The 17,230-nt window shown below is 50.3% G+C and overlaps 1 protein-coding gene across 1 annotated transcript; it reads right to left on the reverse strand.

Annotated features, from left to right (window-relative positions):
* Positions 1–1,701: 1,701 nt before the first annotated feature.
* GSX2 (GS homeobox 2) lies at positions 1,702–3,348 on the reverse strand. Its single transcript, XM_042936392.1, has 2 exons — positions 2,772–3,348; positions 1,702–2,087 (listed from the first exon to the last, which is right to left on the reverse strand). The coding sequence occupies exons 1-2, from the start codon at positions 3,346–3,348 to the stop codon at positions 1,747–1,749; spliced, it is 918 nt and encodes a 305-aa protein (XP_042792326.1). The 3' UTR covers positions 1,702–1,746.
* Between the last annotated feature and the right edge of the window lie 13,882 nt (positions 3,349–17,230).

Here is a 17,230-nt window from a genome sequence, read left to right on the forward strand (position 1 = left end):
AGAGAGAGAGAGAGAGAGAGAGAGAGAGAGAGAGGCACGTGGGGGGTGGGGAGAAAGAAAGAAAGACCATGATCACATCCTCCCTCCTTTCCCTTTGCCCAAACTAGCTTCCAGACCTCAGTTTTAGAGCCCCATCCCACCTGGTGAGGTGTCAGTTCCTACATACCTAAAGTAAATCAGACCTAAAGAAATGTGTGTTGTAAACAGTTCCTATGGCTTGAACCTCTTGGGTGGCATCTTTCCAGAAAATAATTATATAATAATAACGCTAATGGATGTTAGTGGGCTCAGCTTGCAGGGAATGAGATCTAGTTTCCACATTTCCAGCTTCACTTCTCTCCCTTGGATGACAGGTCCTGGCTGCACTGAGCAGAGAGCCAGGTGGCCCTGCTAAAGGCAGAGCTAGAGTCAATCTCCAGGACCAGGTTTGCAGAAATTAACTCTGCAAGACTATGAGGAAGAGAGGGACTATAAGGGAACAGATTTAGGCTAAAGTTAGGGAGACCAAAAAAACCCTGCAAGAGTCCAAAGCACCTCTGAGCTATTTTGGAAAAGTGAGAATATAAACCTTTGGGAAGAATAATTCCCTGTGCCTGTTTGTTTCCTTGGCACCGTGGAAACCAGCTAATTTCTTAGCTAGGGGAACAGCCAGGAAGTAAGGTTTCTAGTCACTTGCAGCATCATTTGTAAGTTTCCTTGTGTGTCCTTCCACCCTGATGATGGATTGTTGCTCTTTCTAAAACTGTTCTGACTATTCAAATTCCTTCACATGACTCGGGTTTTAGTACTGAGAGCGATGGAGGGGGAAAGGCAGGGAGAGGGGAACTGCCACAGAAAGAATCTTTCCCTGTTAAATAAATCAAAAGGTTTGTCCGTCATTAATTGTCAGTGTCACTTTAAACGGAGTGACCTGTCCTAGCCACTGTGAATGGCTTAGCTGTTTTGAGGATGGGGAGTTACTACTTGGTAGGTGAAAATCATGCTTGATGGTGTGCCACATACTCCCTCAACCAAAGACCTACATTACCAGGTTTTAGTCAACACTTTCCTCTAAATTCTCATACACGTTTTCCGCCCGGTCCATGTTTTTTTTCAAGATACAGGTGAGAGGAAGATGGGGAAAGATGGTGAGAGCAAGCACCACAAGTTTAAAACCTTGATTTTGTTTCATTTATTTAAATAAATATAAATATAAATTTTATATAAAACTATTCACATACAAAGGGACTTCCAGTAACTTGAATTCCAATCTCTCCCCAGGCAAATTTTCAGAAAGCGAGACCTACAGCGTTTAATTTTCTAAGTTATTTGAAATTCATATGCTTTCACTAAAACAACAACAACAACAAAAGAAAATAATCAAGAAACCCGGTGTTCTTCTTAGGTTCTGTAAGACTGTAGGGAAGGGGAAAGGACATGCGTTTTCAAAAAGCCCCACACAGTGTTAAACTGGAATCAACCCTGGTTCCCCCCCCCCCCCCCCGTTATATGACAAGACTGAGTTGAATCTAGATTATTTACATTAAAAAAAAAAAACGATCTATAACTTCGAGTGGAGCTTCAAACACATAGGTCAAGGAGGAGATGCGAAGGGTCAGGCCAGACTACTCCGCTCGGCCAGCACTCAGCTCCCTCCTTCTCCAAATGGGACCACGCAGTGGCTGAGGATCTGGCGCCCTGCGTGCCAGGCGCGTTGGTGGCGTGGGGGCTGCCAGGAGCGTGTGGTGCGGCGGAGGCATCCCTCCCTCACAAGGGAGAAATCTCCTTGTCATCATTGGCCGAGGCCGGCGACAGGGAGTCCTCATCCTCCGAGCGCGGGTAGTGCGCCTGGCTGCCGACACACTTGCAGCCCGCGTGACTGTTCCTCTGTGTGCCCTTCCCTTCCTTCTTATGCTTCACCCGGCGGTTCTGAAACCAGATTTTCACCTGTTTCTCCGACAGGTTCAGGTAGGTCGCGATTTCGATCCTCCGGAGTCGAGACAGGTACATGTTGGAGGAGAATTCCCGCTCCAGCTCCAGGAGCTGCGTGCTGGTGAACGCCGTCCTCATCCTCTTGCCATTGGGTACCTGGCTGGCGTCCGAGCCCCCTGCAGACCGGCCAAGAGAGGGCAGAGAGGTCATTCTCGGATGACGTGTTCCCACCCCACGCGCCATCCCTTGGAAGGGACGCCTCTCAAGGACCCTCCCGCGGAGCTCAACCAAACACCTGTATCCATCCCTCACCCCTTCCCATTCCACGGCACTTCGTTACTCAGCACGGAAGGACAGAGACGCCCAAAGCAAGTGAAGGAAGGCCTTTGCTGTGCGAGATGTAAAGTCAGAGGCTTAAGGGAGGGGTCGGGGCTTGCGCTGTCCGGTCGTCTCCCTTCAAGCCCAGCAGAGAGGCAAGCAGGCTTAGCCCAGAACATCGAAACGCTTCAGCTAGCCTCGACGACGGACTGCCACACCGAAGTTCCAACATACCCACCCCAAACCCTCACGCAGTTAGCCTCCGCTTTCTGAGCCCTCAAGTGCGAGGTCCCAAACGCCCCGATACTGTGCAAGACTCGGACACCAGGTAGCGGGCGTGAAAGCACCAGGCTGCTTGGAGAGGTTCGAAGCTAACTTCCACTTTCGTGGAACTTCTGGGGACGTCTCCACAGTTACACGAAAAGCCCCTCCTCCCACCCCACCCCGCCCCCCAGGCTGCCACTTCCTCCCCTGGAGGCGGAAAGTTTGCTCCCGGGAGCCGCGAAGGCGCGGCGCGCAGGTGCCCAGAGACCCCACCCTACCCATGGTGAGGCAGTGGAATCTCCGCGGGTCCCCTACGTTGTAGGTGGTGGCGGCGCAGACAGGTGCGTGGTGCTGAGGGTGCCCCAAGGCCGCCGCGGCCGCCGCCGCGGCCGCCGCGGCTGCGGCAGCGGCGGCCGAGCCTGGCTGCTGGGGCTGATGGTGGTGATGGTGGTGCTGCGGCGGGTGGTGATGATGGTGCGCGTGGCTCACGCGCGGGCAGAACTGCGCGTCCCCAGGACCCGAAGAGAACTGACTCTTGAGCAGGGGCAGGGTCCCGGCGCCCCCCGGCGCTCCCCCACCACTCCCGGCCCCTGCGCCCCCCGCCCCGGCGCCCCCGCCGCCGGAGCCCGCCGGCCCACGAGAGGAGTGCAGGTGCGAAGTGACGCAGAGTGGGCAAACGCAGAACGCGCCACTCTTGCGGGACGGGCAGCCGGGCCCCGACACAGACATCACCAGCGGGGATGGCATGCCCAGCGGGATGAAGAAATCTGGCCCGGGGTGCGGCTCAGGCAGCGAGGGCGCGGGCCGCGAGGAGTCCTTGATGATGAGCGAGTCGACATAGAAGGAGCGCGACATGTCGGGAGGGGTGGGTGGCTGGAGGGCCCGGTGGCCGGCGCTGGCGCCCCCTCCCCTCTCCTGTTCTGAGCTCTGCCCCGAGTGCGGCGCGGACGCAGGCGGTCAAGCCCTTGGGGACGCGGAGGTGTTCGGCGTCTGGGCTGCGAACAAAGGGGTCCCTGGAGAGGGCTGGTCCTCACGTCCCCCGCCCGGCGCCCCGGCTCCGGGATTTTATAGCCCCCACCCCGGCACGTGATGCTGCAGAGTACCGCTCGGCTCAGGCTCCTCAGCAGCTCCCCACCCTCGGGATAGGCTGCCCGAGTCACAACAGAAGCGGCGAGGAGGGGCGGGCGCGCTGCAGGGAAGAACTCGAGGGAGGGGGAGTGGGGGGGACTTTGCAAAGTGTAGGTTTTGTGAATTTCGCGGGGACGCCGGCCTCCTCCCCCTCTTTCTCCACGCTTTCTCGAGAAATCAGAGCTGCATCCCCCATTCTACCCCTTTCCCTGGCCTGGGCCCCAGCCCAACTCTTCCCCACGCCCGGCCGAAAAGCGCCCCAGGTGGGGACCTTGAGGCCTTTGTAATAGGGATGCCCAATGCTCCCTGCCCTTCTGTACCAGCCGAGGCTGAGGCGCGGTAAAGTGTGAGGCCTGCAGTTTGGAGCACGGCCGTGTGGGCGGCGGACTGGCAGTAGCCCAGCCCGGGATCGCGGTTTGCACCACGGACACACGCACGCGCGCGCGCGCGCACACACACACACACACACACACACACACACACAGTCCCCCAGCATTTGGACTTGGCCACAGTCATTCAGGTGGTTAGTTCGTGACGGATCCGGGGCGTACCAATGAGGCCTCCCAGCTAAGAAGCTGCCTAGCTTTTCATTCGAATGCTTGAGAAGCTCCAAGATGCCTTTGCACTTGGGGCTTCCCTGGGGCCGCTGGGATCAGCGACACTTCCTCGCGCTCCTTTGTAATCGGCAGCATGCCCTGTGGCGGAGAGAGGCGTTGAAGCGTCACTCTGCTTTCTCCAAGCCGATGCCTTTCCCGAGACACCCCTGCAAACTCCATCCCAATGATTTTGGAGAGAGGACCCAAACCCTAGCCCTCCTGGAGACTGGGCAGGGCTTGGGGAAGGCCTTTGCTCTGGGTCCCGCCACTTCCTGCCCCTTTACATTTCACAGCCTGACCTTGGGCGGCTGGCAGACTAACCAGCAAGCACTCTCCACGCTGCACCCCTTTAAAAGCTGAGAGAGGTTGAAGGGATTTGACCTACGGGAGGAATCCTGCCTCAGGATGGGAGAAGTGGCTTGGTAAAGGAAATCTGGGGGGCACCGTCTTCAGTGGAAGATGTGTATTAGTGGCTGTGTGACAGAAGGTGGCTGTCAAGCTAGGGGCTGTTGATCTTTGGGGAAGGTGAGGTCTTCCCCCCCACCCCCACCCCCGCTGGAGAAAATCTGGTCGGGGCAGGGAGCAAGCAATAGAGTCTGATCCTTTTTCCCAAACAGCAGACTTCAGACCTGAGTTCACACTGGTGTTAAGAAACTTGGGGACGGAACTCCCTCCACCTGTGAGAACCAAGTGCCCAAATCCCAGGGGAGCAACAGCTTCTCCGCTGGAGGCATGGCCACCTCTCTGCCCTCTGTCTCTTCTCTCCCCTTTTTCATCTCTGGGACAGTTTCTCTTGCCTGCCGGAGAAGTGTAATTGCGTTGTATGGACGCCCCGCTCTGGGGAGCCCAGGATTTATGGATGGCAATTAAAGTTTTATGAATTGCAGCTGAGGCTGGTTATTGAGCTATTTGAATGTGATTAGAATTCAATTAGAAAGCGGTTAGTGGACGGTGGGTCTCCAGAGTGTAAACAGACAGCTATTCCAGAAATGTGCTAATCCAACATCTTGTGACAACAATTAAGGAGTCTCAGGGCTTAACTCAGGGCAGCTCAGCTGTAACTACTTTTGTACCACAAGGTTTGACGATGCAGCCATCACAGACGTTCAGCCTCAACCTGGCCTGCCTGCCCACCCGCCCTCGCTCCAGTCAGGAGGACGCAGCTAGTCCCGAAATCATTCCAACCCTGAGAACCCTGGAAGCTCAACCACTAAGAGATGTTTGATGGCTGGGTGTTTTTTAAAGGCCTAAATTGTCCAAATAGGTGACATGATTTTCCCATTCACTTTGCAAGTGTGTGAATGTATATTTGTATGTGCACATATATGTATACATACACTATTAAAAATTTATCTAATACATACCTATATGTATGTATTTATTCACTTTGTGAGTGCTCAAAGAAAAGTAATACCTTTTCTCTCTCCTTTTCCGTCTTCTGGGTTAGGTAGTAGGTTATCTGAGGTTTGTTTTGGGCTTACCGTTTGGGTCACTGTGTTCCCAGTGGTTCTGGGTATGCTCACTCTAGAATCCCCATGTTGATGTGCTGGAATGTGTGCTTATAGAAGGTTCAATTTTACTTTAGAGAATCCTAATTATGAAGCTCGAACAACTAATTTAACTTCTGTATAAGTATGGAAACATCCAGTTGGAGTGCTAAGGAATTTTGCAAAAAGTGAGAGGCTGGGGGGGGGGGAGTGGGGGTCACTTAGGGCTGCAAGGGGTACAGTAGCTTGGGGACAGACTGGGGCTGAAAGCAGACCATGTCAGAGAAACCTGCTTGTAAGAGGACCTGGTGAAATTGCTTGAGCCTTCGTGATGAACACAGGGCGATGTATGGCAGTGCTGAGTCACTGTATTGTCCACCTGAAACTAACATAACATTGTATGTTAACTAAGTGCAATTAAAAACATTTTTAAAGTAAATTGCTCAGAAAAATAAATACATTGCTCAAGCCCACCAAAAGCAAGTCTTTTGGGGTCACGTTCCACATTGGAGGTTCTCAGGTTCTTCTCATTAATTCTCTTTGGCTCTCTCAGTTTCCCTCTTTCTCTTTAGCCCTATCTTCAGAAGTTGGCCCCACTGTGCCTTGCCACCCCCACTCCCAAAGGAAGCCTACCCTCCATGGCCCTGAGCAGCTACCAGCCAGACCCTTCCCCAGGATAGCAGAACCTCGAACCTGCTCAAAGCAGAAGGGGACCCCTGGGCAGCCCGTCAGTGTGCCCCCACCGTGCCCCCGCTGCCACGCAATTTTATTTCTCAGTGATTCTGTCCGATAAAATTTCATCGTCCATTAAGTAATCCCTGAAATGAGAGCTCTTATGAGCCTATAATGAGCTCTAATTGCCACGACTCGGGGAGCCACGTGGAAGGATTTATTCGGTATTAAGCAGTCGGGTACAGAGTACAGGCTGTTACCTAAGCCATTACTTTCATAATTCAAGGAGAAAATTAGTTCTTTTAAGGGGAGGGGGGATCCTTTGATTTCCTCTCTTTTGCTGGGATGACAGAGGATGGCTTTGTCTTCCTTGAGTGCAAGACAATGTCACAGATATGAAGGTAACAAAACTGTCCCCTCCTCTCCCCCTAACACACACCAGTCAGGGTACCCCACCCCTACCCTCAAATGAGAAAAAAAAATCAAAGCGGTTTAGAGGTGCCGTCTTCTTGCCCCTGGATCCTCCAACTTGAGCCTGGAGGAGCAGTTTCCTCCTAGCTCAACCTTGAGATTTCAGTTCTAGGTTGTAGCTTTCAAGAAGTGTTCCAGTACTTCCCCCATCCAGGGTCACACCTGACCTGGACCTCACATTCCCCTCTTGCTTCCCACTCTTTCTATTTCCTTTCATGGGCAAAGTCAGGAAAAGCAAAGAATGTGGACTTAGCCGTTGCTTATTCCACAGGCCCTAGAGTTCTGACCTACTGATGTGCTTAGCTGTTTTTCCATCCGTAACTCCCGCATTGTCTTTCCCTCTGCACCCCCTCCAAAGTACCCCCCCCCACCATCCCCAGTCCTCCTTTTTCCTCTCAGTTTTAGCATTTGCCTGCATGGTTCTTCTGCCCCAAACGGAGGCCGAGAGCAGGGCGGGACAGCCCAGGAGTTGGCGGGGCCGGCCTCGGATTTATTTGCTCCTCTTACATTGATTTCATATTAGTTTCCAAAGCGATGAATGATCTCAAAGCTGGGTTTTGTTAGCCGAACACAAACAGGAGACAGGACTTACTTGCCCCCAGCTCCCTTTAATGAGGTCATTATCAAAGCGTGAACAAGTCTATGAATGTTTTATTGAAAGCGCATCGTTAACTTGTATCCATCCTTTTCTCCGAGTGGCATTGTGATATTGCTGTCTGTGGCACATCTTACCCGATATAGCCCGAGATTTCCCCATTCTCTGTAACCAGGCAACCCTTTCTGAATACCCAAAAATTGAAAAGAACCGCTTAGTCTTCAAGAAAGTCCTCAATAATAGTGGAAAAGAACAAAGATCCAGGAGACAACAAAATGCCACAGGGGTGACTTTTCATGAGCAATTATCTCTCATTAATCAGAAGAACAGCTGCAATATTAATTTTCTCTCTTTCTTCCTCTCTTTTCACAGTCCCCAACATTTGAATAATCATAAATTTTGATTTTATGAAGGAGTCACATTTTCAGGGGCTGGAGGAAAGCAGCTACCTAGGTGAAGACAAGCAGAAAAACGCTCTCATTTTTTGTTTGTTTGTTGGGGTAAAGCTGCCGACAAAGCAAACTGAAAAAAAAAAAAAATAACAAAAACAAGAGGGATATACTAGAGAAAATGGCCTGCCCCCCCCCCCCCCCCCCCCCCCGCCCCTTTCTTCTAGATGGCGGCTTAGAATCAGGACTGTTTTCCCGCGCCGCCCCCTGACAACTCCCGCTCCCTCCCTTCTTCCCCCTGCCCAGACCCAGTCCCCGGTGCTGCTCTGAACTGGGCGGAGGGAAGCGTCCCCGGCGTCTGGCGTGGGAGTTTCAGCCGGGTTTCTGCCCGTTTAACTTGCAAACGTGAAGCCAAGCGTTGTCGATCTGACCAAAGAGACACTCTTTGGGCGTAACTCGCATTGTGGCCATCAAAAGCCCGCCAGCCTTGGATGAACTGAGACGTGCATTCAGCAGAAATGGGGCGCTCGCTCTCCTTTCAGGGGCCGGAGAGGCGATTGTTCACAGACGTGTAGCTGGGGTGGAAAACGAGGGTCCCCAGATAAGGCTGTAACCTACAAACCGGACTGGGGGGTGGGGGAGTTCAAAGAATCTCATTAAAGCCGAGGCTGCAATTAGCAAATACACACTCAGAGAATCTAAGCCTCTCTTGAAAAGCCTGGAGTCGGGATGAAAGCAGGGCACTTAGGAGTCAGCCCCCACATTCCTACGCTGGCAGCGTGAAGAGGGGCCGGTGCCCGGCTCTGCCTTCAGCTGCGCGACTAGTGTTATTTCTAACGCAGCGCCCGGCCAGCGCGTTGCGCGGAGAGGGCAGGCTGCGGGCCGCGTGTTCACCCACCGCCAAAAAGTGGTCTTGCTTCTCCCTAGTGCGCATTCAGAGCCGAGGGGCCATTGAGAAACCTCAGTTCGCCTTTGTGCTCGCCACAGGCGCGAGAGTTCAATTCGGCCCCCGGAGAAGGGGGTGGGAAGAGGCTTGTGGGAAAGGAGTGAGGAATCTGGCTCAGAATTTCGGGAGCGGCCCGGGCTCCGTACCCTCTGAACAGAGTTTTGGTGACACCGAGGGCCTGCCACACAGCCCCTCTGCTCCCCGCCTCACCTTAATTGACATTCGCCCCCCCCCCCCAAATCCTTAAGCCTAACAGGACATCCCTCCCCCACCCTTAAAGCTCTCCTCTGTCATCAGAATAAAATTTATTGAGCGCCTACTCGGTGCCCAGCGTGTGCTAGGCCCTGCGGGGAGCACGCCTGAAAAGGCGAGGACTGGATCCAATAGAATATTGTTTCATTTCGGTAACAATGGCCTGAGGTAGGGAACAATTATCCGGATAATTGAAGCAAATGCTCCACCTCCCTCCCTCCCTCTCCAGTTCCCAGCGCTGGCCTTTTTTTTTTTTAACACTATCTTTTTCAGAGTTGGTGGTTTTGTTTGGTTGGGGAGGAGGTTGCTGGGAGCCTAAGGGGAAGGCAGAATTATTCACACGCGTCCACTCGTTCGAGTTCCCCACATCCCTTGGCCCAAAATTTACTGAAAGCACTGGCCTGAAATAGCTGCTTAATAATGGAATCCAAGACAGTTTTTTTTTTTTTTTTTTAATCCTACCCAAAAGAGAGTGAACCTTTATATAACATTTTTAGTGATCTGGCCTTTCTGGTCATCTACAAAAATCACCTGGACAGCATTATGAAAGTATAATGTATAAATGCCTAAGAAGATTTGATTTAATGGTGCGGGACCCAAACTTAAGAATGAAACAAACAAAAACCGGCTTTGCGTGTTTCTGAATGCAGGTGAGGGTTGAGAAATCAGTGAGAAATCCTACCCCGCTTATCCTGGAGCCTGAAGAGAATGACTTAACCTGAGCCTCCTTCAGCAGTTGGTGGTTGGAAAGTGTGTATGGGGTGCCTCCTCTCTGCTGGGCTCTGGGCGTACAGGGAATTCCGTTGCACAAGGCAGGTAAGTCCCTTGGGAGTTTCTAGTACCTTAAAATGAACGGACAAATGAATTCAGAGGCCGTGAATTGCAAAAGGTAGCATGAATATCAAAGAAAAGCCCAGTTGGCTCTAGGAGGGGATAAAACTGAAGTCTGAAGTGACTCATGAGGACTGTGTTCGATGGTCGCGGAAGGGTGCACAGAGAAGCAGGGAAGAGTTTCTCTTGCTCAGTTAATTGCAAGAACTAAAAGGAAGCCAGGGAGATTGGTGGAAAAATCTGTTTCTGTGCCTGGTAGATAGGAAAAATGCCCCCACCTTCCAGTCCTTGGGAGGAATGAAGGACTGCTTAGCGCTGGGCCTGGTACCTGGTGTCTTGGGCATCTCTAGTTTTTATTATTATCCTGGACCTGCAGGTCTGTGTGCCCTAGAGGCTGGGGAATGACGCATCAGAGCCCCAGGCTTCACAGGGAGGGAGGAAGCTAGAGCAGCCCAATCATCTCTCCAGGATGGCTTGCCTTTTCTAAGCTGAGCTTCTATTTCCAAGTCTCCTAGCTTGGTGCTCCCACCCTGAAGCCGCCCAAGTTGGAGTTTATCTAGCCTTTGATTTCTGGACATACCTGTCTCCTTCAGCAGCCCCCCAAACCTGGACCTACCAGGGGAATTTCCCCACACCCTACTCTCTACCCCTATCAAAGGCCTCGGGTCCTGGAAGACCCTACTTGGGACTCAGCTTTAAATTTCTTTCTTTCTTTTTTTTTTTAATTGGAAATACTTTATTTATTTTTTTAATATATGAAATTTATTGTCAAATTGGTTTCCATACAACACCCAGTGCTCATCCCAAAAGGTGCCCTCCTCAATACCCATCACCCACCCTCCCCTCCCTCCCACCCCCCATCAACCCTCAGTTTGTTCTCAGTTTTTAACAGTCTCCTATGCTTTGGCTCTCTCCCACTCTAACCTCTTTTTTTTTTTTTTTTTTCCTTCCCCTCCCCCATGGGTTTCTGTTAAGTTTCTCAGGATCCACATAAGAGTGAAACCATATGGTATATGTCTTTCTCTGTATGGCTTATTTCACTTAGCATCACACTCTCCAGTTCCATCCACGTTGCTACAAAAGGCCATATTTCATTCTTTCTCATTGCCACGTAGTATTCCATTGTGTATATAAACCACAATTTCTTTATCCATTCATCAGTTGATGGACATTTAGGCTCTTTCCATAATTTGGCTATTGTTGAGAGTGCTGCTATAAACATTGGGGTACAAGTGCCCCTATGCATCAGTACTCCTGTATCCCTTGGATAAATTCCTAGCAGTTCAGCTTTAAATTTCAAGGGTCCTTTGGCCTGGAGAAACTTTCCAGCTTTGCTGGTCTGTGTTGCACAGGAAGCAGGTGCCATCGCAGTAGGCCAGTCTTCATAACCACCATTTTCTGAGCTTCCTGTGTGCTTGGCCCTGAATGAGGAACCTTGCCTGCATGACCTTATTTGATCTGTTGGATAAAACACCAATATTATGGCTGTTTCTTGTTTAAAAATCCTGAATCTTAATGAAGTCCAAAGACTTACAAGGTCACACAACTAAAGATGGCAGAGCCAGGATTCAGACCCTGTGTACCTAATGCAGGGGATCGGGAGTTTTAGGCACTGCTATCGCCTAATAATACCTGGCATTTATTGAGGGCCTATTATATGCCAGGGTATGAGTAAGAGTTTTAATGTATCATTTATTTTTCACAATGACCCAGCAAGGTAGTTACTTTTATCATTTACTCATTTGGTTATTATTGTTCACTTCTTGGTTAGTGTGGGTTTTCTGTAAAAGATCACAAAGAGGGCGCCTTGGTGGCTCAGTCGGTTAAGCGTCCGACTCGGTTTCAGCTCCAGGTCATGATCTCACGGTTTGTGGGTTCAGGCCCTGCCATCAGGTTCCAATCTGACAGCTTGGAGACTGCTTGGGAGCCTCTCTCTTCCTCTCTCTCTGCCCCTCCCCCACTAGCTCTGTCTCTCTCTCTCTCTCTTTCAAAAATAAACACACACACACACAAAGATCACAAAAGCCATTCTAATGTGGCCCATATAATGGGGCACAAACTGGCATTGGGATGAGAGTATTGAATGTGATTGTTTTTATTCACCTGCACCCTGAACGTAGTAAGTGCTGAAAGACATTGAAGTGGGTGAAAACAACAGCTTATTCTTTTACTCCAAAATCCTTCATTATAATCAATACATATGTCCACTGGTTGGTTGGTTGGGTATCTGTCCCTCCCCAACTGACTACAAGCTGCACCTGGGCAAGAGACTGGGTCTGTTTTGTTTATTCACCGAGCATGTCAAACACCTAGCCTAGAGCTGGCATAGATTAGGAGTGAGATACCTATTTGTTGAATGATTCCTCATCCTACATTAAAGGAGACTAAGGCTCAGAGAGGCTATGCAAATTGTCCAAGGCCCCAGAGCTTCCAAGTGGCAGTTGGAGGATTCAAACCGAGGTCTTCCTCTTTTCACCCTAGCCCACAGCGTCCTGCGCTGTGTCCCCTGGGCCACAGGGACTGAGCGCGGGAACCGGGCTGCGCGGCTGCGGGGGGGGGGGGGGGGGGAGGACAGTTTGAAGTCGGTCCTCACTCAACCCCCAAACCCCACGCGTGGGTGAAGCCCGGGGAGGCCGAGGCTTTAAGAGGCTCGAGAGGCCGCTCCCTGGATGGGGGTAAATCGGCTCTGAGACCCTGCGAGGCGCTGCGGCGTGTCCGCTGCTCCGGGCGCTTTCGCTGCCAGAGCTCCAGAACCGCACCCTACCCCCTTCCTGGCGTCAGTCTCTCCTTCTCCCTAACTTATCACTGGAAAACGAAGCGACTCTAAGGGATCGTATTGAGCCTACAGCCCGACGACATCGCGACCAGTAACCGAACCTAAACTCCAAACACACCGCATCCCCACGCTGGGCCCTCGGTCCCCGCCGCGACAGGTGCGCATGCGCGCGCGCGTGCAAGGAGGGAGAACTTGCCGTGAGTCCGTGTGCGCAAGCGCGCGTGAAGTGTGCGTGAGAGTTGAAAACGGGGGCGTACGTGACAGTGTGACAGCGGGTGACGGGGTGTGTGTGACGAAGGTGAAGAGTGCGAGTGTTAGTAGCATGCGCGCGTGTGATGTGTATACAACTGAGGAGGGTGGGTGTGTGAGAGCTTGAGTGGAGGTTGTAAGCAGGACTGTGTGATACAGGAGTGTGTGAATGAATACACGACGGGGCGAATGAGGCCAGGTGTGTGAACAGCGTGTGTGTGAACGTGAGCGTGTGCTCCAGTCAGTCTGTGCGTAGGAGGATGTGTAAGAACGTGCGCGCGCGCGCCGGGGTGCGTGTAAAGAGTATGAGCAGGGGTGCGGCAGAGCGCGCGCCTGTGGAGTTTGCCCGTGAGCGTGTGCGTGCGTGGGACGCGTGCGTGGGGCGTGGCTCCCGGGGTCCGACCTCCGCCGCTCGCCCCCACCCACCCAGTGGGCAGTCGCCGCAGCCAGCCGCCCCTCTGGCTGAGCGAGGTCGCCGAGAGGGGTAGGGAAGGGAGGAGGGGACACCGGGGGCCCCTCACGGTAGAAACCTGCAGGAGCGCAAATAAGTGGGAGGGGCTCTGGAGGCATCACCAGGCGTGCCCTTTTTCACCTGTCCTCAGGTTTCCTCACTCACCCTCTGGATCGTCTATTTACCCAACAAGTATTGATGGAGTGCCTGCAGTATATACCGGGCTCTGCGCTGGGAAAACCCGAAGAACCGGACAGCTTAGGTGCCACTCATCATGGAGCATCCGCGGGACTTTCTGTTCGTGCGTAACTGCTTTGCAAAACGCTGGTGGTACAAACACACACTTTGGTCTCTACCCTCAAGCAGTGGGCGGGTAATGGAGGGCTTAGAAGACAGTATGATGGCAATGAGACAGTATATTGAAAACGATGCATTCCATCTCCATCCAAGCCTCAATCCTCCCACTGTGCTCTTGAGCTTGGGCTTGAGGTTAGGCGGTCCTAGAGGTGCATCCCGTTCCTTTGACAATGGAAATTATGATGGCACTCTTCTTACGGGGTTAAGTGAGTTGTCATGACAACCCTTGGCACAGTGCCTGGCACAGGGTTAGCACTCAGTATGTACAAGCTATAATGATGATGACGATGTTCCGCTGGCCTGATGGAATGTTGTGGACAAGGGGAGATGTGCTGTAGGCTACACAGTTTGAGAGATTTTCTATGGGCTTAAATTAATTTGTGTATATTTATATTCTTCTGTTGCGTCAGGTTGTGAATATCAGATGCTTGGTCTTTATTCTTCTCTACTAACTTCTTAACTTCCTGGACCAATGTTATTACTACTGCCATTGTTAAGGGAAAATGAAAAAGTATTGGCGGAAGACAGCAAGCACCCACAGGAGCCCGGTGTCCTTTCAGGCAGCCTTAGAAGCATTTTTCGTCCACCCATGTGCCATTAAAGCGAAAGGGAATATTTTCACAGTAACACACAATGCTTGCTGTAATTTAACCTTGTGAGCAAAACTTCTAATTAAGTATGACAGTAGGAAATAGGTGTCCTGATTAGCCATGTACCTCCCTGGAACGAGGTATTGTATAAACAGTTGCAGGACATGTTGTTAAAAAAAAATTTTTTTTACATTTATTTATTTTTGAAAGACAGAGAGAGACAGTGTGAACAGGGGAAGGGCAGAGAGAGAGAGGAAGACACAGAATCTGAAGCAGGTTCCAGGCTCTGAGCTGTCAGCACAGAGCCCATGCGGGGCTCGAACCCATGAACTGTGAGATCATGACCTGAGCCGAGTCGGACACTTAACCGACTGAGGCACCTAGGCACCCCTGTTGCTGTTGTTTTAAATGTCTTACTAAGATTCTTTTTTGGTGGGGGGAGGGCGGTGTTCAGACTAGGATCACAAAATAATTTTGTTTTAAGCCAAAAAGAAAACCCCAAAAAGAATATTTTTAACAATTGAATTTACTTATGGAGACTTTTCAAGAAAACATATATTTAAAAAAAATCTTGAAAAGTGTGAGAATTGGTTGTAGCATGTAGGTTCTCAAATTTAGCCACTGAAAAGGAATTTTACCATTATCCAGCTGGCCTATCCATCTCGTGTTACAGTAAGAGAAACTGAGGTGCAAAGAGATGAAGTGGTAAAAGTGGTCAGTCCCTTCCAGCAGTCACCAAGTAGGACTATCTCAGTTTTGTTCCTCTGTCCACACTATCCACACTTACACATTTCTCCTCCTGGTTGCCTGAGCAACTAGGAGGAGAAAAGGGAGAGGACTTCCCGTTCCCTTCTGTATGAACACATCTCTATTGCTGGCCGCTCTGTCTTCTGGTGTCTCAGACCCAAACCCTTGGAAGCTTCCTCAAATCCTCTTTCTCTCTGTACATTTAATTTGTCAGGAAGTCCTGATGGCTTGACCTTTAAACACATCCAGAAACTGCCCGCTTTCAGCGTCCCCACCACTATCACACTGGTCCAAATCACACTCTGTGGTCTCCCACAGAGTCTTCTGACTGGGCTCCTTCCTCCCATACTTGCCTCTACAATCTGTTCTCAATTCAGCAGCCAGAAGAAGCCTCTGAAAACAGAAGTCAGATCGGGTCAGAGCAAGACCCAAAGGACTTAGAATGGCCCTCCATGATCTTAACGGTGGCTGTCTCTCTGAACTCCTCCCCTTCTATTGGCCTACTCACCCACTCTGCTTTCCTTTCTTGTCTGGCTGTCTCCTGCACTGCCCTCCCCTCTTCCAGGAACTCTTCCCTACAAGTCCACTTGCTCACTTTATTATTTATTTATTTATTTATGTTTATTTTGTGTGTGTGTGTGTGTGTGAGAGAGAGAGAGAGAGAGAGAGAGAGCGCACAAGTTCAACACTGCGCCGAACAGGGCGAGGGGCGGAGAGAGAGGAGAGAGAGAATCCCAAGCAGGCTTACCCCTGTCAGGCTGTCAGCACAGAGCCCAATGCAGGGCTCAGTCTCACCAATCTGGGAGGTGATGACCTGAGCCGAAATCAGGAGTCACTTGATGCTTAATGAACTGAGCCACCCGTGCAGTCCTCACTCTTTTTAAAAATACTGAAGCTCCTACTATTCCCTCTGAACTCCCTCCCCCGCTTTACCCCATGCTTCATTTTGTTCTCCATAGCATTTGCCACTTTCCAACATAGTATATAACATACTGAGCTTATGTGTTTATTATCTGAATCTCCCTGAGGGAACAAAAACTCCTGGAGGATATTTATGTCCGTGGGGTCACTAAGAACAGTGCCGGGCATAATAGTTGCTCGGTCAATAGTTGACGAGGGATTAAAAGAAGAAAGCCCGTGTTCTTGGTAGATGCCTGACCACAATTCTATCTTACCTCTGTGTAGCACTTTGGGGTTTACAAAGACTCTTTAATATCATTGGATGTGCACGATTATATAAGCTGGATAGGACTTTTTAAAAATAAACTGTTACTTCCACAATGATGTATTCAGAGGTTAAAGGATGTGTCCAAATCAAATCCAGGACTAAGATCTAAATCAGAGTGTCGTTTTTGGTGGGAGACAAGTTCTCTATTCTAAACTTCTTGGCTAAAAGAGGAAAAGTTATAGGTTACTGGATTCACTGTGGCTCCTTCTAAATTTTGGCCCTGGGATGAGGGCTGGGGTCCTTTCTCCACTGCCTGCTTCTGGTATTAGGTAGTTGTTCAATCCCTAGCTAAATGAGTGGTGCTTGGGGGAACATGTCACAATGGCCACATCCTCTTGTTTTTATAATTTGCACAGGGTCAAAAACAAGAGATATTGTTTTGTTGTTAGCTCCAGCTTATTTGGAGTCTGGCCTGAATCTCTTGACTTGGCTGGATGCCCTTCCTCATCTGACTGCTCTGGGCAAACCAACATACTGTCTTAGTCAGTCCATTACAGTTCCTTCCTCATGTTTGGGTTCTCTGTCAGTCCATCAGATTTAGCTGATGAGCTCATTGACTGAAAACCAATTGAGCAAGACAATGTCCCTCATTCTCTGGGCACACACAGCACCATTGTCTTCCACAGATACTAGTAATAATTGACAGCCCCTTATGAGGACGTTAATATCTCAAGTTGCTAATCAATAACTGTTGCTAGAGCCAGAATTTATCATATTGAACTACAAAGGTAGCAAAAAAATACTATGATTCAGAACAATAGATGTAAATACAAGTTTACCAATTCTGAGCAAGTTTTTAAGATAACACTATTTCCAGGGCACCTGGTTGGCTCCATTGAAAGAGTATTCGACTTTTGACCTTGGTACTATGGGTTCAAGCCCCACTCTGAGTGTAGAGATTACTAAAAATAAATAGATAAATTTGAAAAAAGATAACAGTATTTCCTCAAAGATGTTCACATGTAAAATAAA

The sequence above is a fragment of the Panthera leo genome, chromosome B1 (assembly GCF_018350215.1).
Source record: "Panthera leo isolate Ple1 chromosome B1, P.leo_Ple1_pat1.1, whole genome shotgun sequence".
Classification (NCBI taxonomy): Eukaryota; Metazoa; Chordata; class Mammalia; order Carnivora; family Felidae; genus Panthera; species Panthera leo.